The sequence below is a fragment of the Chenopodium album genome, chromosome 16 (assembly GCF_948465745.1).
Source record: "Chenopodium album chromosome 16, dcCheAlbu1.1, whole genome shotgun sequence".
Classification (NCBI taxonomy): domain Eukaryota; kingdom Viridiplantae; phylum Streptophyta; class Magnoliopsida; order Caryophyllales; family Amaranthaceae; genus Chenopodium; species Chenopodium album.
The window spans coordinates 38,934,396-38,959,282 of record NC_137849.1 but is presented as its reverse complement, the minus strand read 5'-3'; the positions used below and the strand labels follow the sequence as shown (position 1 = coordinate 38,959,282).

Here is a 24,887-nt window from a genome sequence, read left to right as displayed (position 1 = left end):
AGAAGGTTAAGTGTGCTTTAAGAAATTTTGTAAGACTACCTAGAGCACTGGCCTTTACACTGCTCCCGCTCAGTATAGACTTACTTGTACAATAGATTCTATTTCAAAGCTGCAAAGATAGCCAACTCTATACTGAAGAAACAAGGAAATGTCCTACCTCCTGACTGTTCCGATAAGATTTCTACTCCTACTCTCTTCTATTTCTGCTCTTCTCATAAACAGCACAATAAATCTTAGAGGAGCGATAGATTGATCTAAGCCCTTAATGTCAAGTATAGCCAAAGCCATTTTAATTACCCCCACAGGCACACAGCCATCACCTTTTTACTCGCTACATTTAGCAACTCTATCATACATTCTTTTCATTTCAGTACAACTAGGCTTCATGTAACTCATACACAGCATTAATTTTGTCAAATTTCATAATCGCTTTGCAGTATTAAAATATAGTTACACTCTTAGCAGTTTTAAGTTTTTAACACAATATCTAACGAATAGGTTTTCATATCAAAAAATATTATTTTCCATATTACAACTCAATTAAAACCTTTTGATATTGTTATTCTTTGTAAATCACTTAACTTTGATTACATTAATCAAATGTGGGCAGTACTACATAGAATAATGCAGTTCAACATGACAAAAGAAGCAGGAAACCTCAGTTGGGAGAAAACAAGGTGCTAGTTTAGCAAGTGAGGCAAGATGCATGTTGTAGTAGTTTGTACTGAACCACAACATAGTGGTATGTTCTAGATCCAATCAAATTATGTTTTGGGTTTATTTTAATAATTAATGATTCGATTCCAGGTTAGTTCTTAAGGAGTACACTCATTCAATTAGATTGGAACTGCATTGTCAGACAACCAATTCTGAAACAAATAAGATTCAAGTAGAGGCTAAATTATTATAAGAAAACAAAATGTGTCATATAATGACTGTGTTAATCAGCTTCAACATACCTTTTGATGAGAAAAAAATTCCAAGTTCGACGTTTCAATTGTTTATACTCTTCTGAGATCTGGGAAATTCCTGTTATTTACAACTGAAGCAAATTGCAATGAAAATAACAGAAGAAAGATCTCTATTGTGCTAGAGAAATAAATGAGTTTGTTGTTATATATGTATGGGACTGAAACAGTATACAGTGTGACTTCAAAAAAATTGTGTAGAAAAAAAATGACGTGGCAACCGGTAACTTTACGTTGGAAGCCGAAGTAGGAAATAAATGGTATTGTTAAACCCTATAATTATGATATTTGCAGACTATAATTAACAAAATTATGTACAGCAATTTACATGAACCTGTAAAGTCACCACAAAACCATGGAGCCTGCTTCAAAGGGCCTTCTGATCAAGCCTCTCATTCCAGTTTAGGCAACGGATTAAACTGTGGAACCAATCGCCGGTCTGATCTGCTTTGTTAACTGTTGGGATTGGATGCTGGCTCATCGATATCCGCACCGAGTCTCCTCGAGAGAGTTGTTGCCTTCTTTTGCCATCAAATGATACCCATGCATTGCTTCTTGCATCGTCAGGGACCTGATTTTCAATTCACCAGTGATTAAATTCCAGAATGAATACTACCCCAAAGAAAAATCTAAAAAAATTGAATAAATAAGTACACTGCATCAATTTAATATTAAAACTTTTCCAGTGTAACTTTTATATGTAGATGTTATCTAGAACTGCTGCATCACAAGACCTAACAAAACTAACCTAATTTAACAAATGTTCTCTCTGTTATTTTATTGATATACCCTCTCTCCAAATTGATGATATTTATTTGATGTACCCATTTCTACTTTGTTCTATTTTTGGCAAACACATTTTATCAATTTTAAACCCTCACCCACAATGTCTATCCCTTATCACTCACTCTTTCTTAATTTAATCAACCCTTAATTTTTACATAAGGAATCTATGTGATCCTGGCATACCTCATAAATTGAAGGGTAAATTAACCGAACGACAATAAGGCCTGCTTTGTTATATGGTATAAAATGTTAGGCTATAAAGCATTGCCACGTGCATAAGATAAATGTGATGGAGATGTGTATGTTGCAATGGACGTGTGACCATACAAGAAAGGATCGGTTGAGGGATGAGATAATTAGAAAGAAAGTAGGGATTACATCGATTTGAGTAACAAGATGAGGAAGAACCGGTTAGGGTTGTTTGGTCATGTAAGAAAAAGACCAAGTCAGTCTCCAGCAAGGAGGCTTGAACAGGTGCAAAGTGTTGGGATTGCGAGGGGTAAGGGAAATACCTAAGAAAACTTGGAAGAAGGTGATTGATAGTAATTTGAGTGCTTCGGGGAATGAGGAGAATATAGTGTTTGATAAGACAGTGTTGAGGGAGAAGATTCACGTCAACGTGTCATGATTATATATCTATATAGTTTGTTTATTATATTTTAGCATTTAATTTTATTATTTTACTTAATTCCTGTTTTATAAACTTTATTAATTTCCTTTTCTAAATTTTTCTCAAACCATTACGTTTTTTAATCACTCGTTTTTACCACCCTTTTAATACTTTATTAAATTTATTCTTATCATTCTTTTAAAACTCTCCTAAATTTTACTTGGATGCTCCTTATTTTTCACTTTACACACCTCTTTTCAAACTTTTTCAACTATCTTGTTATATCCTTTTTTCTTTGTCGGATATTTTCTTATGTCGATTCATGTTAGCCAACCCCAAATCATTTTGGGACTAAGGTTTTGTTGTTGTTTTCATGTTAACCAACCACAAATCATAATGGGACTAAGGCTTTGTTGTTGTTTTTTTTGCACCAACCCATTTTTTAACAACCTCTTTCTTGTTAGATCCGCCTTTTTTCTTACACCCACTCACTTCTCCTATGAACAAGAGTCTATGGGTTGGGTAGATCCAAAGAAAACGGAGTAAATTATTCTGTAAAAAGGGTTCCATAATGTTTCATATTCTCATAGCTTAGCCAACACATACTGAAGCCACAACTACCACAAGTATAATGTATGAAGGTATATCGTCTATATGTTATCATTAGTTTATAGTGTGGTTGGAAAATTCATGTTCAGGAAGCAACACAATTTTCACTTTCATATAAATATATGCAAAAAATTTGACTTTACCTTCAATTCCAGTCGAGCAGAATCTGGGAGTATCACTGGCCTAAATGAAAGCGAGTGTGGGCAGATAGGGGTAAACAGCATGCAGGGAACATTTGGATGAACCTGTATATCCATTAAATTACAAGTAAATCGTTATGACATACGCATGCAAATTAGTTGTACAGTTTTGCTGCAATAGAAGAGTATATTGAGAAAGGAAAGCAAGAATAACAATATGAACACTATTTAACAATACTATTCCTCACTACTACTATGATTTAGCTCTCAAGGAGAAATGTAGAACAGAATCAGAAGACGAGCCAAGAGAACAAAAGGTGCAAGGTACCTTTAAACTCACCAGACGACTTCATCTGAGCTTCTCAATTTTTAGGGCAGATGAGCCTGGGAGGCTGTGATTTTGGTTGTTAGTTGGTTAGCAACCCACCCAGTATTCTTTTTTTTTTTTCTTTCTAATATAGAGTACTAATATAGAGTATAAAGGAAAAAGGGGGTTAAAACCCTTAAAAGATGTCTAGCTGAAATAGAGAATTTCATAATTTGCTGAAATTCATAATAGCCAGAATTAAATGTTGCCTTAGGACAGCTTGACGGGTGAGATAGAAATATTGCAAGTTTGAAGGCAAAAGATCACCATATATTGATAAATATACATACGACCCGTATGGTAGAAGGTAATAAATGGCAGTAATGGCAAAGAATTTTATGTAGTTTTGTAAGGAAGATTCCACTGTCAAGTGCATGGTAATTTTTTAATGCTCATCCATCACATATATCTCCTTTTTCTTCATAGATGACCATTAATAGACCATTACCACTTATGAAGTGGCAGAGGGATAATGAATATATATTTAGAAAAACACATGATTGGAGATGCAGTTACATTATCAAATTTTTTAACATAAGGATGTCTTTTCTGCAGAACATCTAATTAAAACAGAGGGAGAGCTGACAGCCATGTCTTAGATCAAGGATCTAATGGAAATAGCTACTCCGTTACCATAAGGGTAACTATGAACATTGACCCCCCGCCCCCCTCTCTTCTCAACCCACGAACACACATATATACACAAACACACACTAGGTGGGGCCTCTGTATAAGCCTTGGGAAAAGTCTATATTGCGTTGAACTGTTGAAGTATATCATTGTAATGCTTTCAAGAATATCATCTATTTAAACGTGAAAAAATAATTCATAAAGCAGAATCCACAGATAGATGACAGTAGAATGGATTATAAAGTTTTTGAAAACAATTTCAGAAAAGTAAGCTCACCATGGAACCTCCTGCAGCTGTTGAATACGCTGTGCTTCCAGTAGGTGTTGCCACAATGATTCCATCACCTTGGACCTGCAGCACAATATATCAATTTGGAAAATAATTTGCAAGAAGAATTTAAGGAGAAACACAATTTTTTTCCTTAATCATGTCAAAGACTTGGAAAGAAAATGTTCATGTCATACAAGTTTAAGTTAAACTGACTGCAAGAACTTTCATTATTTTTCCTACAGGCAAGTATCCTAAACACTTGTTATGGATGATTGACATATATCTAGGAGGAATTTTCAACACAAAGAAATCACCCAAATGATGTTAGGTCATAATGAAGCTAGTAAACTTTGGAATTCCAGTCACTGTACCTTGGTTATAAGTCGGTCATGCTCATAACACTCAATTTTCGACAGGTAAGGATTTGAACCACGATCAACCACGACCTCATTTAACACATCAAAAATTTTACCAGGCATTGCCTTGCCATTCCGAAAAACCTCACACCGAAGTCGCATTCTCAGTGTTATATACACACCATCTATAGTATTATTTCCGTGAATAACTTGTCTAAGGTCTTGTTTATAGTCATCAAACTGCACAAATTACTCTGAAGAAATTAGTTGATGACCAATAAGTTAAATGGAGACAAGCAACCATTTAATAAAGCACTTGGTCGGAACCGCACACTATGGGAGGTGAGAAAGCCAAGAGATCCAAGGTTAAATGACACTACTGGAGGCACGGCATCTCTAAATAAATTTGATGCATGAAGAATCACCCCATCTCCTCCGAGACATGCAACAAAATCAACCTTTTCATGAAGATCGCTGCAATAGAAGAACAAACTAGCTCAGAGAGCTTGCAACTAGAATTTTCCCACATGAACTGAAGGACTAATCATGCAAATAAAATAAAATTCTATGTTGCTCAGATTTGGGATTTGGGTACTTGTGTCTAACAGGGGTGGGTGTCCAAGCATTCTGACTTGATAACTATGAAAAAGACTCAAAATGAAGGGTTAAAGTGTTCAGAGAACTCCTAGCGGCATACTGTGTAAGATCAGTACAATTTTGGTACCAAAAAATGTGTGTTTGTACAAAAAATTTTGGTACCAAAATCACATATTTTGGTACCTGAGTAAGATTTGGTAAATACCTCACTGTGAGGCCTGCGACTTACTCTAAAGTGTCCTACCCTGCTACCCATGTCCGAGTCAAGACTCCAACATGAATACTTGAGGTAAATGAAGAGTTCGAGTGGACTTCGAAAAAATTATTACCTTGTATCTTGACCATAAAATGTTTGAACAAAACCAAATCCAGGTATTCTTGCAAATATGTCATGCACATCTGGCTCAACAAGAACATTCATTTTTTCTTGATAATACAAGAAATAAGCAACCTACACAGCCAGAAGAGAAAAGATTGCCCTGAGAGGTCGGCATGACATATAGTTGCTTACAGATCAAAACAAAACATGACACATTGTTTGTCATTATTCACTACTGTATGTCTGTTACTAAACAATATATAGTAATGCGTCAATGAGAGAGAATAAAATGCAGCTACCTTGAATGTACTAACACACCAAAAACCAATTACAAGCAAAATATTTGTCACAGGTAAGCAAGCAAACTCAGTGGGTGACATTTCTTGGCCTCTACAATTGAATATTACATGATACTTATCAAGTAAAAGGAGAATACATAGATGGATGGGTTTGGCTGCAGAACCTTATTAATGGGTGCAATTGTTTGTCATCAAAGCTTAAATGACAGGTTTCATCAAAAAGGAAATGCCATTATTGATGAACAAGCCCAGTATATCTAATGCAACTATTGTAAACCTAACAATAGAACACTACTACAGCCAAATCAATCTTCGCCACAAATAATTTATGAAAATATTTTCCTTTTTCCACTATTGCCATCCCTTCCCCCTGTTTTAAGCAGTTGTGAGAAGGTCGCACCAATAATGCAATGCACCGTTGTATAAGCAGATTTTTGACATATGTATGAGCTATGATTCTTTCATTATCATGTAAATTTTTGGATTAGCATTAGCATAAGAAACCATATAAACAGCATTTATCCCACCTTCAGCAGAGTCTAGGGAGGTTAAGATGTAGACAGCATTACCACTGGCCAGTTGAGACTAGTAATGGCAGCTGTCTCAGTCTCTGAGACCCACAAAATCATCATTTAAAAAAAAGGGGCCCAGAAAGATGGGGAGTTTACAAAAATTGTTTGAACATCGGGAGGAAAAAGTAAAGAGAGAAATTTTTACATCTTTAGCCTCTTCCATAAGTTCTGGTCCAAGCTTCTTCAGTAATAGAACAGTCTTTGGTGTAGATTTCCACATAAGCATCTGCTGCTGTGTACTTGGGTGAGTAAATGCAAGTGACGATTCTGTCACCTTTTCTCTTGTACAAGAGAATCCATCAGTGCGTACAAGGAACATTTCAGCTTTTTTTCTTGACTGTATCCTAACAACACCAGTTGCCGAAGCACACATGTTCTCGTCAACACCCTTTTCTCCTGGAACAACAGAAGAATGACCATTACTCATCTGATCAGACTTACTAGCATCAGATGTGTCCCTGGCCAAATTTTTATTCGTCACACTAGTTACAACATCACTCCTTATAACAAGAGGCCTGTCTCCATTAACAATTGTGCCACTAGAGGCATCTCTGTAAGCTAGAGTCATACCATTGCCTGTGGCTTTATTTAAGTCACGGAAAGAGGAATCTGTGCTGCCAGTTGACCCATTTGAATTCTCAGGTTCTGTCAGCACCGACTCAGACTCAATTCTAACTTGCTCAATTTTCTCAATGCTACTAGTGTATGTTTCTCTGGGGGAAGGAAGCAACACTGAACTCCTCCGTTGTGTTTTGACAAAAGTGGATGGGGAGATCTTTCTGCTACCAAAAAATCTGGACATTTCTTTTCTAGACAAGACGTTGTTGGGAGGAAACTGTGACTTAAATGGGTTAATATTTGCGCCTGTACCGGACTCTAACATACTAGAATTCACTTCAGTCAATGAAATACCACCACTGTGAATGATGGGACCCCCCTTGGTTTGCTGAACATTTGTTTCAATAATTACAGAATCTTGACCATGCAGCACCCCATTGAAGCTACGTGTATAATCTGTCATATTTGGAAGCAGAGCATTTCCATCCTTCAGCTGTTTCTCCTTATTTACACTTGAAGGTGCATCAGTTGAAGACATTCCATCTCTTCCTTGCACTAATGTTCCATCAACTGAAATGGGACTATTGGAAACGTGCTGTGACTCATAGCGAGCCACATATTGCCTCCATCTTGAAACCACAGCAGATGTTCTCCACACACCTTCTTTACTATGCAGATAGAGGGGTCTCCGGCTGGGATCAGATACCAAAGATGAAATTTTCTCAACCTGCTCCATTGAAGGTGATGTTCCAATCTCAACCGGCAACTTAATTAGTTCAACCTTCCCAGAGCCAACAGCCTCATCTATTGCAACTTGATAGAAATTGTCTTTCACAGTCTCAGCTCTAAGATCAACAATGGTCCGAAATCCTTTGTCTAATAGCCACTGTAAACCTTCTTCAGTCACCTGACCACCTCTCCAAAAAGCCACATCAGAATCAGTGGGCGTTATATCTTCTTTACTAGTGGACATAGATACTGGAACCCAATTGGCAAACAACATATGACTGGGTGACTCTTCCCCACGTTGGAAACCCAAATCATAGCACACGTTTTTAAGGCGCTGGAGTTTCCTCCATACATCAAGGTTTTTATCATCTCCAGGTGTCAAATAATTCTCCAGAGCAACATGCAAGCTTTCACAACACCTCTTGATTTCACTCCTAAAAGTTGCAAGTGGTGGAAGTTTATCCTCCATAGTGTTTATTTCTTCAACTCGAAAGGATGTCATAAGTGATGACCTGCCAGAAAGAACATCTTGTCTTCCTTTATTTAAAAGAGAGATCATCCATCCAAGAACTGTTACTATTTTATCTTCCAACACCTCTGAGGAGAAATCATACGACACTGTACAAACACCAGTGAGAGGGTCACATAGCATGTTCATCAGCGTAGTATGTAAAACTTCTGCAGCCCTAAATATCCTGCAGTAAGCCTCCACCTCTGCAATATCTCCAGGAACAGGACCAATCCAACGCAGTTGATTAACATCATGAGGTTGATACGTCTGCCAAGCACAATAAAGCATCTTCTAAATTTTTTTTAAAAAAATGACGGAAAAGAGCTTCAAACAAATTGTAACTTCAGCATCCAATATGACAAAATTATTCCATATTGGTCCAGCTGACAGAAGACATAATACATTTACTAGCCAGCACACAGAAATACATTTAAGATGTTGTGGAACCCAAAAATGAACAGCTGTCTGGTTTCAGTTAGTCAATATGATACCAAAATAAGAAATGAGTGTATGCTACTCAAACCAACCACAGCCTCTTGTCAACAAGCATTAACTGTGGGAAAACAACAAATGTAGGAAAGCCTAGTTTAGCATCACAATATCTCTTAAGTTTAAACAAATTCTACAATATTGACTAAAAATTGATGATGTGAGAAAGACTCTGTCAGTAATCCATCTCATCATATGTAGACTTACAAACAAACATCGAAACTGCGAGGAAGACACGGGAAAATCGAAATGTTCACAAAATTAAAATTGCAGTATTGACCATATATGATGGAACTTGGTGTGCAAGGAGACAATGATTGAAATTACAACAGCAGAAGATTCAGTCACCAACAGAAAATAGAAATTGAGCCTTGAGACACTGTTTCATTGCCATCAAAATCTCCAATACAAACAGAAATAATAATGAACAAAGCACTTAAATTAAAAGATTTCACCACTCCTAAAAATAACCAAACATGCATAGGTTCAAGCATCCAACTCTTTGCAAAAACAACAACAAAAAATTTGGAATGACAACTAGCTTAGTTGATTAAAGACTCGAGGGATAGTACCCAACACCTCAGATCATATTCCGTCTACATCACTGCCCTTCGTAACTCCCAATACCCCCATAAAAAACAACAAAAGAAACCCTATTCATGGCAATTAATTATCAATTTCAATGGCATCAACAAACATCAAATTACTAATAAAATCAAAACCTGTGAATCCAAACCGAAATTGAGAGTAATAGGCCTAGGAAGCTCAGCAGAAACCACAAATTTGAGGCGATGAAGCTCCTTCCTCTGCAACACTAACCCATACGAACCAACAAACAGCTTCTGGGCATGCCTAAAATCGGAAAATTTGAAGTACCCATGAGGGCAAAATTGGAAAGAAGGTGCAGTGCTTGTTGCTGCTGGAGAATGGTTCATTTCAAATTACCAGTAACCAAAGAAACCCCACAAAAAAGCATCAAAAAAGTTCGATTTTTTTCCTTAATTTTCAGATTCTTACAGGCTGATCATCAGCTCAAATAATCAGGGAAGATTCAAACTTTTGTGGGTATTTTGTAAATTTCAGAAATTCATATTTAGTGAAGTTGAAAATAGTGAAAGACTGGTAAGATTGTGGTGGGAGTAAGAGGAGAGAGAAAGTGTGGATGAAAATGGTGTGGGTAAGGTTTAGGACGAATTGGGTGTTGGGATTTTGAAAAGGGTGTCATTTTCAACCTCAAAATTATCATCTTATAATCAAATCAAATCAAGCTCAAGTATTCTTTTTTATCCAAATTCCAAAATTTTCTTGGGTGTGGATTTATCAGTGTTTGTGTTTGGCACAGAGGTTGAAGGTGACAATGTAATTTGGCAGCAAGCATAGATAGGGGTGTAGGACAGTAGCCATACGCAGATACGCTTGATGAGTCCTACTGTCCTACATTGATTGGGATTGTACCCAATTAAAATGGGTTTGGACTTTCGAACTACACCCTTGTTCTGAATTTTAAGAATCGTATTTACATGGGTAAAAATGTTCACTCTACTTTTTTTTTTGGTGTTTAGAGAGCCATAAGGGTCTGAAGTTTAAAAATCGTACTTACATGGCTAAAAATGTTCACTCTACTTTTTTTTTGGTGTTAGAGAGCCACAAAGGCGGGTGACGAGAATCAATTCCAGTATCACCTGGAATCGGGAGAGGAGCTCTAACCACTTGAGCTATCCCTCACTCTCAAAATGTTCACTCTATGTTCTTTCAAAAAAAAATGTTCACTCTATGGATTAAGAAATGTATCATTGGGTTTTCAAATAATGTTATCGGAGATTTAATGATGTCGTACAAAATCACTCTTAATGTTAGTGGAATTGGTACTGTACAAAATCACTCTTAATGGTACTATACAAAATACACTATTAATGGTAATAAAATAGTTCCAATTGTATTTTATATGCGTCCATGGGTAATAGTCCCATGATTTTATTTTCTCGTTTTGCACGTGAATGTAAATCCGACAAAAAGGTGTGAGCCCTTTTTATAACATAAGAAAACCTTAAATACACCCCAAGTAAATCTCAAATAGTCGTCATGTGGTAAAAACTGAATTAAGAAATAATTTCATAAGTTATAACACCTTGATCAAAACCACTGAGCTAGAGGTTGTCGCAAGCTCCATAAGGCCGAGCTATAGTTTACTCGCCTAAAGCTATAGCTCGGTGCTGCTATGTTGATGTGTGAGCTGTACTTCACTCTTCGTCGCAACTTTCTTACCTACGCATTAGCTTGCTAATCCAAAACATCGATTTAAGGTATATTCCGACAATTACTCGTGAAAATTACTTTTTACTAATTTGCTATTAAATTTAATCTTTGATCGGAAGTTATTGATTTTTACTTATAATTTTTGCTAAAGATAACTTATTTTTACTAAACCTTGATGAATTTATAGAATTTGTTTTTGACATTTTTTAAAAAGGTGAACACTTCATGGCATTAAAGGTCATTTGGTTATAATTAAGATTAAGATGATGTTATGTTCATTGAAATTAGCCTTTATATTCCTGGAAGTTAGACTTGATGTTTAAATGCACAATGAATACTATGTATACACCTTACCATCAACATTGACAAACCATACTTTGTATTATCTACGTATATATAAAGTACCTTGTAAATAGGAGTCATACATACTATGTATCAATCAAAATAATAAATAAATAATTGTAAACTTGCATGAACCAAATAGAAGACACGCGTGTTATGTGTCTACCGAAGTATGTACTACTTTGAAATATAGAAAATCCAATTTTGAATAATGAATATGCTAGGATGAATATTAAAATGTTTCAAGATCAAGGGTCTGTTCATATTTACTGAATTGAGCTGAACTAAACTGAACTGAACTGATTGGAACTGAACTGAACTGAACTGAATTGAGCTGAAATGAATATTTTATGTGAGAGGGAAATTAAGAGCTGAACTGAACTGAACTGATTGGAGCTGAACTGAACTGAACTGAACTGATTGGAGCTGAACTGAACTGAACTGAACTGAAATTAAGTAAATGTGAACAGGCCCCAAGAGTCAAGTTATAGCTAGGCATGAAAAAATATAGCTCGCGCCTAGCTCTTAATGAAGTGATCAAATAATTAGTCCCTTGTGGTGGGCCCGGATGAACTATTTTTTTGTGTAACTTGCACAAAGATTACCAAGCAAATATAATATTTAAAAGGAAACGAAGATCAAGGAACAAAACGCTACACAAAGCTCATGCAACAAAATGCAACCTCCTTCATACAGCATAAAGGCTACACATTACACTAGTGTCCAATTATTATACTACCTCCAATTTTTATTATTTGCAACTTTGGAATATTTTATATCTTACAAATAATACCCAAAAGTTGCAAACAATAAAAATCGGAGGTAGTATTTACAAACAACCCTAGCCACAGCATATACAGAATCCCATGTACAAATAAGAATCCTTGAGAAAGATAGGAATTTCCGTGCAACAAGCAAATGCATTTCAGAAACCGAATCACAATGCATATTTATAGCAGCCTGTATCAGTAATTACCGTTCACTAACATGTGAATCAGCAGCTTTTGATTCCAGCTTCCAAGACTGGAAGTCATATACGGGAGAAGCAAAATGATGTCCAGCTGCTGTTATCTGCTGCACTCCTCTGTAATTCATCAGACCCTTGAAAAGGCTTAACCAACTGCCAAAAATGATGATCACTGGAAACAAATGCTCCATTCCAATGTAATGATTTATCAAGTCAGAGTGTCAGACAATCTGAAATTCAATTCTGCAGAGGGAAAACCTATTTAAGTTCCCCCCTGCAAGGCCATGATTTTAGTGACTTCTTAAGCATTCCCTACCGGAACATAGCCCTGCTCCATTCCTTCTCATTGAGTCAGTAGAGAAATTCAAGTCATGCTACTACTTATGGTTCGAGCTTTGTCCAACAACAACTGTCTGCCACTTAGATCTTCTTCATAACCAACCAACTGCAATTGTGACTTTAAGTTAGCAACATCTCAGATAATTGAAAAGGATTTCAATTGATCCTCTACAAGAAGTCATAGAATGTAAATCTTCCCATGGATTGGATTGTTGAAGAAATAAAGGACAGCGAAAAAGGAGATTTTATCAGTACAATGACCTGAGAATCTTGTGTTTCAGTAAATCCATCGTTATTGCCTGTGTTAAGATCTCGAGAAGCAATGTGAAGCTCCTTCCCTAGACTAAACGATTACAACCAAAATAAACCAGGTAAGCCAAAACATGATGCAGAATGTGAATCACGAACTCAAACAAAACAAATTATGGAAAAATTTCAATCAAATCATATCCCAACCCAATGACCCATAAGTGCAGTAGAAACAAAGATATCCATAACATCTACAAACTTTTTAGGTAGAGATATGGACAAAGGTAGAGAAGGTTACCTGCTTAACCAATGTCTTGAAGGCCCAAACGCAGAGTGAGAACCTGAATGATCTCTAACGAGAATTGAACAGTCAGATGAATAAATCTATTTCATCATTAAGGAAGAACAAAAATGACACACAGAGTTAGCAAGAATAAAAAACGAGGATAGCAAAAAACAAGGATACTTTTGTTTCACACTCTCTACTAACTGGTGACTTTAGATCCTGAATCTGACATCCAAAAGAAAAGTTTTAGCCAGCAATTGATTACATAATAAACATTAAAAAAAATGCAAATAAAATGGCCAGAAAGGAAGCATACAGTTCATCATTCATACACTAGGTGTAGAATAACAGATCTCAAAAACATGCATGCACTTGAACTGACTAATTAAGATATCTCCACACCCACAACCATTATTCAACGAAACACTACAAACGATCATATCAACTTAACAGAGCAGATTGTACCTTGCTTGTTTGCTCCAATAAGTCCTCTATAGCAGCAGCAACATCAGGAACACTTTGACCATTTTCTTTAGCATTGCTATGAATCTCCACAGCTGCAGAATTTATATGCGATTTATCATCCTGATCAGAAATTTGCTTTGATTCCGATAACCTTAGCCTTTTACTAGAATGTATGGTATTTTCCTTTCTCAAATCCTGGGACTGACTTGAGAACTGTGACGAATTATCCATAGAGATAAATGTAGCAGCTTGAGTAGGATACTGTGTCACAGTGCAAACCCCTGCCTCAGGATGTTGAGGAACTTCTTCTGGATGGAAATCATCTAGCGAAACAATATCATTCTGCATAAAATAGCATGTCCAAATTGTTTACAAAAGGGATACAGAAATAAGATGGACTATTAGCATAAAAATTTGGATGTACCTGGAAGTCTTACCTTCCTGACACACTCATAAAGCCACTCGCATCTAACTGGACGTACTCCCCATTTGCCAGCAGCTTCATATTTGGGGCCATTGGCGAATTTGCATAACAGATGAGTAACCTTCCTCGTAAGTTTCTCCGCAAACTTAGCACCAAGGACAAAACACAAATTGCGCAAAAGCATTCGCTCTTTCTCCGGATATTGTGATACACAGAACCGTAAGCCCTCAAAACCAGGTAAGGGAACCCGACAGGGAAGTGGAGAAAAAAGTATGTGACTATCAGCATCTAGCAAACGTCCATCCTATAATGCAAAATTACTTACTTTGTTAATTTTTTCAATAGGGAGACATACGTCAGCAAAGGTCATTAAATTCTTCAGTATTCTCAAATCAATAGTGACGGAAGTCTAATGAACATGGTGTCTACCCATGTTCTAGCTAGCTAGAGGCAGCTAGAGCAAAATAGAAGTCGAAAGAGATTATTGCAAATGATATTATATTACTCAAACAGCAAAGTGCTTCCAGATAAAGCAGCAAAATGCAATCGCAAAAGGCGCAGCAAGTGCTGTGGTTTCTTCTCTTAATGACAACTTGATGACCTATAGTATATACAAACAACTGTGCTATTACCACCGCCCCCTCCTCTTTTTAAAAAGGGACATACGAAAACAACAGATTCTTTTGAGAAGAGAATCAATTGACAAATATTGTGAAACACGTGGAGTAACAAGATACCAAGTGCAGCTAAGTGGGACATCGGTTTAGTCCATTATAATTCACATCTGAAAAGATTGTCACCTTTGGGCCAAACTTGAATCTTTTCAGACGTGAATTATAATGGACTAAACAGTTTTGGGTATATTGAAATAGAAGAACATGCTGGGCCAATTGTTTGTACCAGTTAAGTAAAGCATCATTCCCTCCACAGCAAAGTCAAATTTAATTACAGTTCAATAGTATTTTCAGCAGCATTGATATGAGTAGGAAATGACCAGATCATGAAGAAATCATTCACATCAAAAGCTTCATTTCATAATTTCATGCATCAACATTAAAACATACTAGAAGTAACCCAATGGAGTAGTATTCAATATGACCAGTTGAATAAACCTCCAAAGGTACACATAAATACGGAAATACCTTTAGGCAAGACCGAATCCAGTGACTTGACACATAAGTAGTTTGCAAAGTGTTGGTTGGTCTGTCAAGCGCACCATGGGATTCAATGGTGAAGTCCACATCAATGATGGTCTGATCATCTACTACCTCACCTCCACCTTCATTTATCCATTGAACAACTTCACCTCTCTAAACCATCCCCCATATATAAGCACCCACAAAACAAATTCAAGTAAGTCTGTTAGAATACTCAACAAATTTGAAGAACAGAGCTATTTGAAAAAGTTGGATGCTAAGATACTGTACAAATTAAGTACTTTAAACAACAACAAAACCAAGTGCATCGTCATGGAAAAAAGCATTGCATGAGTTGCACCTGTATACAACATTGACCAAACTTATTTAAAAATCCTGGATTTCCATCAATGTTATTGAAATATCATGTACTCATAATTATATCATTTTGGGAGATAGCTGACAGCTATTATATATGCATGGAGTTTAAAACCATAATATAATTGCCAGTTTGCCACCAGTGTCCATACGCACACATTTTAAGACCCAAACATTCTCATATTCCTTATCTTGGAAATGGTCCCCCCACCCCCACCCCCCCCAAAAAAAAAAAAAAAAAAAAACTCTCCTTATACATGCCCAACTGGCAGTCATGAGAAGAATGGGAAAGGTGAGGGATATGACTAGGGACGAACAGACACTATTGTTGTTGTTTAAAAAATTCAGCATTGGCTCATCAAAAAAAATGGTTCCGACTCAGTTTGCTTGTTAGCAATTTGAATTCTAGCTCAAAATTAGAGTTTCAAAATTTAACAAGCCAAACTCAAATTAAATTGTATATGGCTCATAGTCTCGCGAGCGTGGAAAACATAATTATGTGATAGATAATATTTAATAAATCCTCCATTTAAAGTAGGCATAACATAAACCCTTTGTTTTATTTCTCTTCCCTATCAACTACCTCTAATTAACAAAAAATTTTATCAAATTATAATTGAAGATTGTGATTCCCTATTTAGAAAATCAGAAAACCAATCCTACAGACTATGCTCAAAGTTGCAGCCTGGCTCAAATTGTTCTCAAGTCAAGCTTCAAACTCAAATCAGAATCTAAAATGTAGCAGTGAAGCCAAGTTCAAGCTGACTTTTGTAGATCAAGTTGAGCTTGAACCTGAACCCTAGCCTGGTTAAATAATGTTGAATTGAGCCAAGCCTTATGGATGTTTGATTCGTCTCAATATACATATGAAAACACCAGTCAATATGAATCTCCCAATATAATTAGGAAAAGTGTTAACCTATTTTAAGGTTAGGTGAGAGAAACTCTTCCCACTTAAGATATTCCAGATTTCTGACACAGCCTGCTAGTAGCTAGCTAGCTTTTTCAGATAAACAAGTAGCTAGCTTGCTAAAGGGGTAAATTAAAATTTTTAAAAAATAAAAAAATAAAAAAAATACACATATTTAAAAATACGCATAAAATCAACGTATATACATAAATCACAAAACCTGTGGCACAAGTATTATGGAAAAAAAATTTAATGGCATCAATTTTAGTACATTTGGCTAAATCACTCTGACAGTTTGACAACAAAATTTTGGAAGGTCAAATGAGGCAAGTGTGCTGACAAAGGGATAGCATTGTGGCAAAAGAACAATAGATGATCCATTAAGTAAGTTACAACAAGGATCAAATATACTCAAGGGACTTTTATTTAAAAAAGAGAGAGAGAGAGAGAAGGTGCTAGCATAATTGACATGCAAAACTGCAAGAAAAGCTCCCTGACAGTATTTTTTAGGTAACTCCTACAACAAAATTATCTACTTTTTCATTCATTTATCCCATTAATAGACAAAATAGTGCCTTAAACATAGGGTTAGTTATAACCAAATAAAAGTCAACTAAACATTTAGTGACAACTGACAAGAAATTAGACCTTTCATGTAACACATGAAATCATAATCTATTGCCCTATCCTTACCAGAAACTGAAATAGGCTGACATTGTTGTTGGTTATTAAGAAGCGTGAAAAATTAGCTTAGTCATACAAGTATACAGCATGGATGCCTAAGATAATGGAAATAAGACATTAAACATTCATGATGATATTTGGTGAGAGAGGAATATGACGCAAAAGACGCATGCACCAGAAAAGTAAGATGGAAAATTTCAGTTATTACAAACGGAATAATCATGTGTCCTGCAGTTGTTATTTTGCAAAAAGAACATAAAGGCAAATGCTTCACAAACACCAAACTAATTGCCTAGTAGAAAAAAGAATCAGAAAAAACTAACCTGATCAGCAGGGAAAGAAAGTGAAAAACCAAAACGCTTCCCGATGAATACATGTATAGACTTTCCATTATGTAATTTATTTATTTGACTTGTGTCTTTGTCATTTGAAGCAGAAGCCTTTGCACTCCGTGGAGAAGTCTTTGTTCTCTGACTTCTCTCAGTAGAGAGGCTATTGTTCAGGTTGCTATCAAAGATGTCTTCTCCACTTTTCTTGAGTGAAATATCAGTAATTGAGCCTACAGCTTCCGAACTTGGAGCAGATGGTGGGCTGAAAAGCATGCTTAAGCTTTCCTCTTGTTTACCACTGCTCACACCAGGAACTGGTGCTTTACTTGACAAGCTCATTGAATCTTTAGAGCACAAGTGTGGAGGACAGAAAACAGTTTAATACCATTCACCAAGTTAGTCCAAACCATTTGAAATAGAATACACAGAAAGAAAGCAAAGTCAAGCAACTAGAACAAATAGATAAAATTCAACAAACAAAAAGAAGAGTCATTGATAGACAATGAAAGAGACCTTTGCAAAGAAGTAAATCATAAGCAATGTGCTTCTGAACTACAGGGACTTCTTTCCTTTCACGATCGCAATCTTCAAGCCAGTTCCGTTTAACAACACGTATAACACCATGAGCCGCCAAGCCTCTTAACTCCCGCTTTTCGCTGGTAAACAATGCAAGATGTAAAAGGTAATATCCATCTTAGATTTTACAGAGATAAAACATAAGTGCAACATATCAAAAAAGAAGTTTTTAAAAATCACAAATAGAAGAGAAGCATAAAGCATGAGATCTACTAGAAGCTGTTCTACTCTGGGGGTGAAACTTGAACCTTCAACTTGCAAGCAAGTATGGGACTCAATCACTAGCTGACAACTGAACAAAAAACTAGCCAGTAAGATCCCACAAAAAGGGGTTCTTGAAAGATGATATGACCAATTTTTACACTTGGAAAAGCAAAGGGACTATTTCAAGCATAACAAAAAAATATTCGGAAACATAGCATTTTCTTCAGCACCAAAAAAAAAAAGTGAAAGAGGACTTACGCATCTGATGGCTGTCCAACAACTATATGTGTCAATCTCTCACTGCATGACATGTATCGAGAGCCCCCACCTTTACGAACAATACTAACTAGTTTTCTCACATCAGAAGCACTAAAACCAACTAGACAAATTCTGCAATCAGACAGGTATAAGCCATCATCAGATTCAGAATCATCAGCAATATAGCAATCCAGCTCCTTGGCAACACCAGGAAGATCATGTCGTTCAATTTCCTCATCCTTGGAAATGAAAGAGACATTCTGACAACCAGAAGAAAGATTTTGAGATTGAGCAACATCCAAATCAGAATCGGTAGTCCACACAGATGGAGCAGCTTGCAAAGATGAATCTGTGGCTGCTGGTGACAAAATAGATTGTGACTTGATTGTACACTTGTCCTGATAGGACTTAGATATTAGTTTTTTCCTCAAGGCAGAAGCTGAAGAGATGGAAGGACTCTGAACTGAATAGGCTTCCTCATCGAGACATACTGATATAACAAAGAATAGTTCCAAGGTAAGCATTCATAGTTCAGCATTACCTATGTCCTAGAATAAACAACACAAGTACATAATAAACCCTGAACAGTGAAGCATACTTCTTCTAGCAATCGACTGATCAAACCATTTTCGAACAACAATACAGACACTCCCCCATCTCTTTGCAACTTTGAATTTGTCACCTTCGGGAACTTGAGCATGGTTAAGGAAAAAAATAACAAAATCTGCAGAGTTTCTGGACAAAAGGCTAGGCGCAAAATTTCTAATTGACGAAATATACAAGTGACATCTACAAGAAGCATCTTATAAGCAAAAGGTAAGCCAAGGAACAGAAGCATGAGAAATTCCCATACAAAGAACAAAAGGGGTTAATAAACATTTGCTTTACAATGAGTTCCAAAATGGGGGAATTATAATTCAATACTGTAACAGAAATATTGTGAAAGAGATATATAAAATCACAAACAGGAATACAAGCATACTGGTGACTGCCACCAAATAAGGAAAAAACTAAGTGAAGAAAACTGTATTAACTACTTTAATATGAAATTAAGCAGAAGAAATCATTTTCCAACGAAAACAGTGTGAAACTAACATTGGTGACGACGTGACAATATAAGCTTCATGTAACAGATTAACTGGTATACTTGCCAGAGAGAAGGATAGTGGAATTTTTCTACCATAGTGAAAGATAATTTACATAAATATATGAAAATGAATTAGAATGAACTGTCTAGTAAAATTAAGGATATTTCACAAATTAGATGTGTGCAGAGCTTGGTCAGTTCAGCAGAATACTTTCCCCCATTTTGTATGATAAGCTTCTCCATCTCCTTCCGCTCATCTGGAAAGATTGTTAATAAATTGCCAGCAAATTTAGTTAATGAAAATAGAGACAATATCAGCATATTCATACAAAACTAACCTCCAGGAATTCTAGTGACACAGATGATCAATCCTGAGAAGGGTGGGACTCTGTATGGTTCTAGGGGAACGACACGGTGTTCAACCCAGCATTGGTTCAGCCAATTAATAGTGACTATATTCTTCTCTTTACCCACAGCCCACTGCCAAAACATGAATTGAGACATATAAAGAGAATTGAACAGCAATAATAAAGACAGAAAGCACATCTGAGGTCGCTGACATAGACAAAACTACATCTGAGTTTTTCAAATAACAAGGTAGAAAGTTCATATGAGAAGACATTTAGAAAAATTAACAAATATGCATCTTGAAGATCCAAAAGTTTTAAAAAAAGAAGGGGTGGCGGGGGGATAAACCATAAAATAAAAAATATAAAAAAATATTAAAAAAAAAAACCTTGTACTTTCCAGCCATCACATTCTTCACGATAATAAAGTTAACATCCAAGGAAGTCTTAGTAGTAAAGCTCCCACTCATAGCAGTCACTAGCTTTCCTATTCTTTCCTGCAAAATGTTAACTAAAATGAGGTATCAAACAAAAAAGAACATATACATAACCAAAGGCACATAAATGATTATTATCAAGATAAGCCAAAGCATCTCAGGAAGAGATCAAAATGTAAATTCCCAAGCAAAGTCAAAAATAATGAACAAAATCCCTTATAATACCTTTTCCTCTTGCCCAAAGCCGGATGCAAGAACTTTAACACCATCCATAGCAAGACAACAACAATAACCTAGCCTAGGCAGCCCTCGCCTCTCTTTTGCACAGGAAAGAACACATTGTGGACCTGCCAATAATATAGTAATCATTTTACAATCTATGATCTAGTATATTACAGAAAGACTGCAGAAAAGTTGATAAAGACAAAAAAAAGGTTACAGAGAGACTGCAGAAAAGTTGATAAAGACAAAAAAGTTTTTTTTTTTTTCTCCTTATACCTCATCCATCAACATGCATACAGTAAATAATTCAATTCAATCAGCATCAGCAAGGATACATCGTATAAATCAAATCAACAAGCAGGTGTCAACAAGTGCATGCTTCCTATAAATAAAGAAAGAGTAACATGCCAAAATGTAAAAAGTGATACAATTGCTTAGTTGTAACTTGAAAGTACACCCAATTTATTATCTTTTGCCAGATATTCTAACATAATCCAACAATTCATCAGTCTGCCACTGTAGCGGGATCTTTCATATGCTATCATGCACCTAACATAATATTATGCAAACAACCATTATTTAGAAAAAAAATCATAAGGAGTTATGGGTTGAAGACAGTACTGAAAAGTACAGCAACTGAAAGTAAGTTTCAACCAGTTAGGTGCTTAAAAGTTAAAACACAAGATTGACTGCTCCAGTTTTAGCGTGTGATAGAATTGATAACATAAAAAATCTCGCATTAACTGCTTGACTCATGGTAATACAAGGGACATGAATTAAATAATACCTTCCATTCAAACGTTACCAGTCAAATGTAGATGATGATCATACAAGATATAAAGCAGCTATTTCAATGAAGCTCAGCAACATGTGAGACCAGCAATGAAACCCATAAATCAAAAAGATATACACATTTGGTTCTTAACTCAGATGCATTGTCCTTCATTTTCTAGACCAACAATTCCTGGAAGTTTACAGTTTGTTTGGACAGAAGGAAATGGAAAAAGAAGAGAAAAGAAAGAGGAAAATTTCTCTTGTTTGGATAAAGGATTGAAGGTAGGGGAGGGAGGGATCCTCCCTCTCTCTTTAATAAGCATCTCTCTTTAATAAGCATAATCACTCCAAACTTAGAAAAAATTTGGAGGGAATTTAATTCCTTTCTCTTCCCTCCCATTCCTCCTCTTTCCCTCCCCTTCCTTTCCTTCTTTGCATTCCAAACAAAGCGCTAGTGTCTTCTACATCATTCACCAATACATTAGCTTTTCATTAGAGCAAACCACAGTGAAAGTACCATCCAGATTTCCCAACAAGAAAGACTGTATAGTGTAAGTTGTATACAATAATACAACTACTTGAGAGGAATATGTAAAAGGACAATAACATCATCGGTCACTCTATAAAATAACATCGGTCACTCTAGAGAGTGTACTCTCGTACTTAGCTACACAAGACACCCACTAAAAGCCCCCAAGTAAAATGACGACACTCACAGGCACATATCAAATGATATAACATATACTCCCTCCGTCCCATAATATAGTTCCTATTGTGATATTTTCACGGTATTTAAGAAATGGGAGGAGAAGTGTAAAAAGTACATTAAAAATGGAAAAAAGCTAGACAAAAGTTTGACAAAAGTACAAGGTAAGTGGATAATTTAAGGGGAAAAAAGTGAAAAGTACAATTATAGACAAAAGTTAGAGAGAGAAAGTAAAAAAAAATACAATACAAGTGGATAATTTAAGGGTAAATTAGGAAATTCAATGAATATAAAGTTTAAAAAATGAGGGTATAATGATCTTTACATAAAATAGAAACAGGAACAACATTTTAATTCTCAAAAATAGGAAAGAAGGAACTATATTGTAGAACGGAGGGAGTATATAAGTATCTATTCTCCAAGCATATCTATTCTTTCAAAATAAAGGTATTGCTTTTTCACAAGACCATTCCGCATGGCACCCTCCACCTGAACATTGGCAATGACATCACCCTCAAGCTTAGCATTTACAATGACGTGTTGTCATGTTATACATGACTTTGCCTTAATTATGATTTACAAACTTTCAACTAGAAAAATGGATTAAAGTCAAATACAAGACCTCTCATTTCACATGAAGGGTTTCAACCACTAATCTATTTAAAGATATGATATCTTTAGAATAAACCAATATTTGACAAAATACAATTCAAAACACTCGGGGAAACAAAAAGAGCAACATTACAATCCTAACATTGTTGCTCTTACAAGTCTCACCAAAATCTTTCCAAACCCTTCTATTTCCACCATTTATCATCCTAATATTACGCAACCTTAACAAAAATCATCACCAATCATCGTATTTGTGGCCATCCCCTCACACCGCAAACCACAACAATCCTACCAAAACTACAATCATACTATAACAATTCACAAGTCATCCAAAATACTTGCATCCTACAAGGTCAATAACCAGTTATAAATACTACTCCCTTCGCTTCTTTTCGATGTTCTTGTTTTCACAGTACACTATTGTGAATGCACAATTTTGAAAACTCTAATTATGTATTAACAGTTACAAGAATCCAAATAAAAAGTAAGTATTGCACAAGTCATTCAGTCTTCAGCAATTATCTACCAATTGAAACAAAACACAAAAAATGCCAAAATAAAAGCACGCAAATTACCTAGTAAATTGCATTTCTTCGCCCTCATATCCTCAAATTTTTCCTGCAAAATTAAAAACCCCAGAAACAAAAATTAAAAAATAGCAAGAAATTAAGCGCAAAAAAAGAGAGAAGAGGAGTAATTCAGACATGGTGAGATGAAGCGATGACATGAAAATCGTTGGGAGAGTTGCGAGAAGGATCGCAACAAAGGAAGACAGTAGCACCGTTGAGTTTTAGGGCATCGTGAAGAGAATCGAAGACTTCAGGAGGTACTAAATTTCTGGACATGAACACATTTGAACCCTTAAATGGCTTCGATTCCATTGTTTTCTGAAAGTTGGAAGAACAAAAGAGGAGAGAGAAAGTGTGTTGATTTTGAGTTAAGTAGCTGAGAGGAAAAGAGAGAAAGTGAGAGTGGGAAGAAGATGACGGAAAAAGGGCGAAATTGTAACGCGGGAAAATGGGAGATGAATTTTTAATCAAAGAGAAAATACTTCATATGGAATACTAGTTTATTATTTTTAGCGATTTCCATGGATAATGTTAAAACACGAACTTATTCTTTATATATGCATTGTAGCATTAATATGGAAATAATTTATCGTTATATTATTTATGTAGATTTGATTAAGATTTGAATTAACTCATTTAAACTAACACTATGTTTGGATAACAATAGTAAAGGGAAAGGGAGGGGAAGGAAAAAGAGGTAAGGGAAAGGGAGGGGGAGGGAGAAGGAGACCTTCCATTTTCCTTCCAAATATTTCCAACAATGGAGGGATTTGATTTATTAAAAATGGAAGGAAAATGAATCCCTCAAATTCCCTCCCCTTCCCTCCTTACATTAGATATCCAAATAAGGGAGATGCATCCCTCCATTTCTCTTCTCTTCCTTTTCCTACATTTCTCTCTATCCAAACATAGCGTAAGGTATTTTCAAGAAAAATAAATTTAAGTTAGAAGAGTTAATTTTTTTTTTTGTTTATAAGGATAGAATTGGTAGAGATGGATTGAATTCTAAGAGGATAGCAAAAAAAATTATGGGAATTTTCGTTGTGTACACATAAGACTTACAAAAATATGTAGAAGAGAGAAGTATCTAAGTATGCAAATGATTATCATGTTAAATGTCTTATATTTTACCGTCGCTAAAAGATTGTTTTATACCTTTAGTTCAAATTTATTAAAAAAAATACATCCAAATTTGTGCAATTGGTCGAACACGTTTCAAGATGAAGAGAAAGAAAACTAGAGTACAAATGTACAAGTAGAAAAATTTATTGAGCAACGTATAAGACAATCTTTTAGAGATAGAGAAAATAAGACGAAATACATAACATTAACTATTGTTACTTTATGGTGAAATAAGTCATGGATGTGGGTAATGAAATTTTAATACTACACCTGGGTCCTCATCATAATCTCGATCAAACAAAAACTTAAAACATATTGTTTAAAGAATATGAAGAATTGTCTTTTTTTTCAAAAAAAAAAAACATATAAAACAATATGAACATATACTTCGTATTTT

At 35.7% G+C, this 24,887-nt stretch overlaps 2 protein-coding genes across 2 annotated transcripts; both read right to left on the bottom strand.

The window, feature by feature from the left end:
• Positions 1 to 1,084: 1,084 nt before the first annotated feature.
• On the bottom strand, positions 1,085 to 10,140 carry LOC145586477 (NAD kinase 2, chloroplastic-like). Its single transcript, XM_081643318.1, has 8 exons — positions 9,534 to 10,140; positions 6,670 to 8,589; positions 5,664 to 5,785; positions 5,070 to 5,211; positions 4,753 to 4,977; positions 4,388 to 4,462; positions 3,117 to 3,218; positions 1,085 to 1,539 (listed from the first exon to the last, which is right to left on the bottom strand). The coding sequence occupies exons 1-8, from the start codon at positions 9,744 to 9,746 to the stop codon at positions 1,336 to 1,338; spliced, it is 3,003 nt and encodes a 1,000-aa protein (XP_081499444.1). The 5' UTR covers positions 9,747 to 10,140; the 3' UTR covers positions 1,085 to 1,335.
• A 1,912-nt stretch (positions 10,141 to 12,052) lies between these two features.
• LOC145585257 (uncharacterized) lies at positions 12,053 to 23,881 on the bottom strand. Its single transcript, XM_081641972.1, has 17 exons — positions 23,504 to 23,881; positions 23,375 to 23,417; positions 20,711 to 20,832; positions 20,438 to 20,545; positions 20,040 to 20,181; positions 19,845 to 19,958; positions 19,213 to 19,305; positions 18,615 to 19,104; positions 18,090 to 18,232; positions 17,571 to 17,920; positions 15,282 to 15,449; positions 14,153 to 14,443; positions 13,716 to 14,057; positions 13,431 to 13,475; positions 13,263 to 13,348; positions 12,977 to 13,058; positions 12,053 to 12,821 (listed from the first exon to the last, which is right to left on the bottom strand). The coding sequence occupies exons 1-17, from the start codon at positions 23,678 to 23,680 to the stop codon at positions 12,741 to 12,743; spliced, it is 2,877 nt and encodes a 958-aa protein (XP_081498098.1). The 5' UTR covers positions 23,681 to 23,881; the 3' UTR covers positions 12,053 to 12,740.
• Positions 23,882 to 24,887: the final 1,006 nt, after the last annotated feature.

Excerpts from the sequence above, each read along its gene's own strand:
- LOC145586477 (XM_081643318.1), bottom strand. The coding sequence starts at position 9,746 with ATGAACCATTCTCCAGCAGCAACAAGCACTGCACCTTCTTTCCAATTT. Across the intron at positions 5,786-6,669 it reads TTATGGAAGAGGCTAAAGAT|GTTGCTTATTTCTTGTATTA; the intron begins GTAAAAATTTCT and ends CTGGCTGTGTAG. Across the intron at positions 5,212-5,663 it reads TTTTATGGTCAAGATACAAG|CGATCTTCATGAAAAGGTTG; the intron begins GTAATAATTTTT and ends CTTCTATTGCAG.
- LOC145585257 (XM_081641972.1), bottom strand. The coding sequence starts at position 23,680 with ATGGAATCGAAGCCATTTAAGGGTTCAAATGTGTTCATGTCCAGAAAT. Across the intron at positions 19,306-19,844 it reads ATCCTTAATTTTACTAGACA|TTCCCGAAGGTGACAAATTC; the intron begins GTTCATTCTAAT and ends ACCATGCTCAAG. Across the intron at positions 14,444-15,281 it reads GGATTCGGTCTTGCCTAAAG|GATGGACGTTTGCTAGATGC; the intron begins GTATTTCCGTAT and ends TTTGCATTATAG.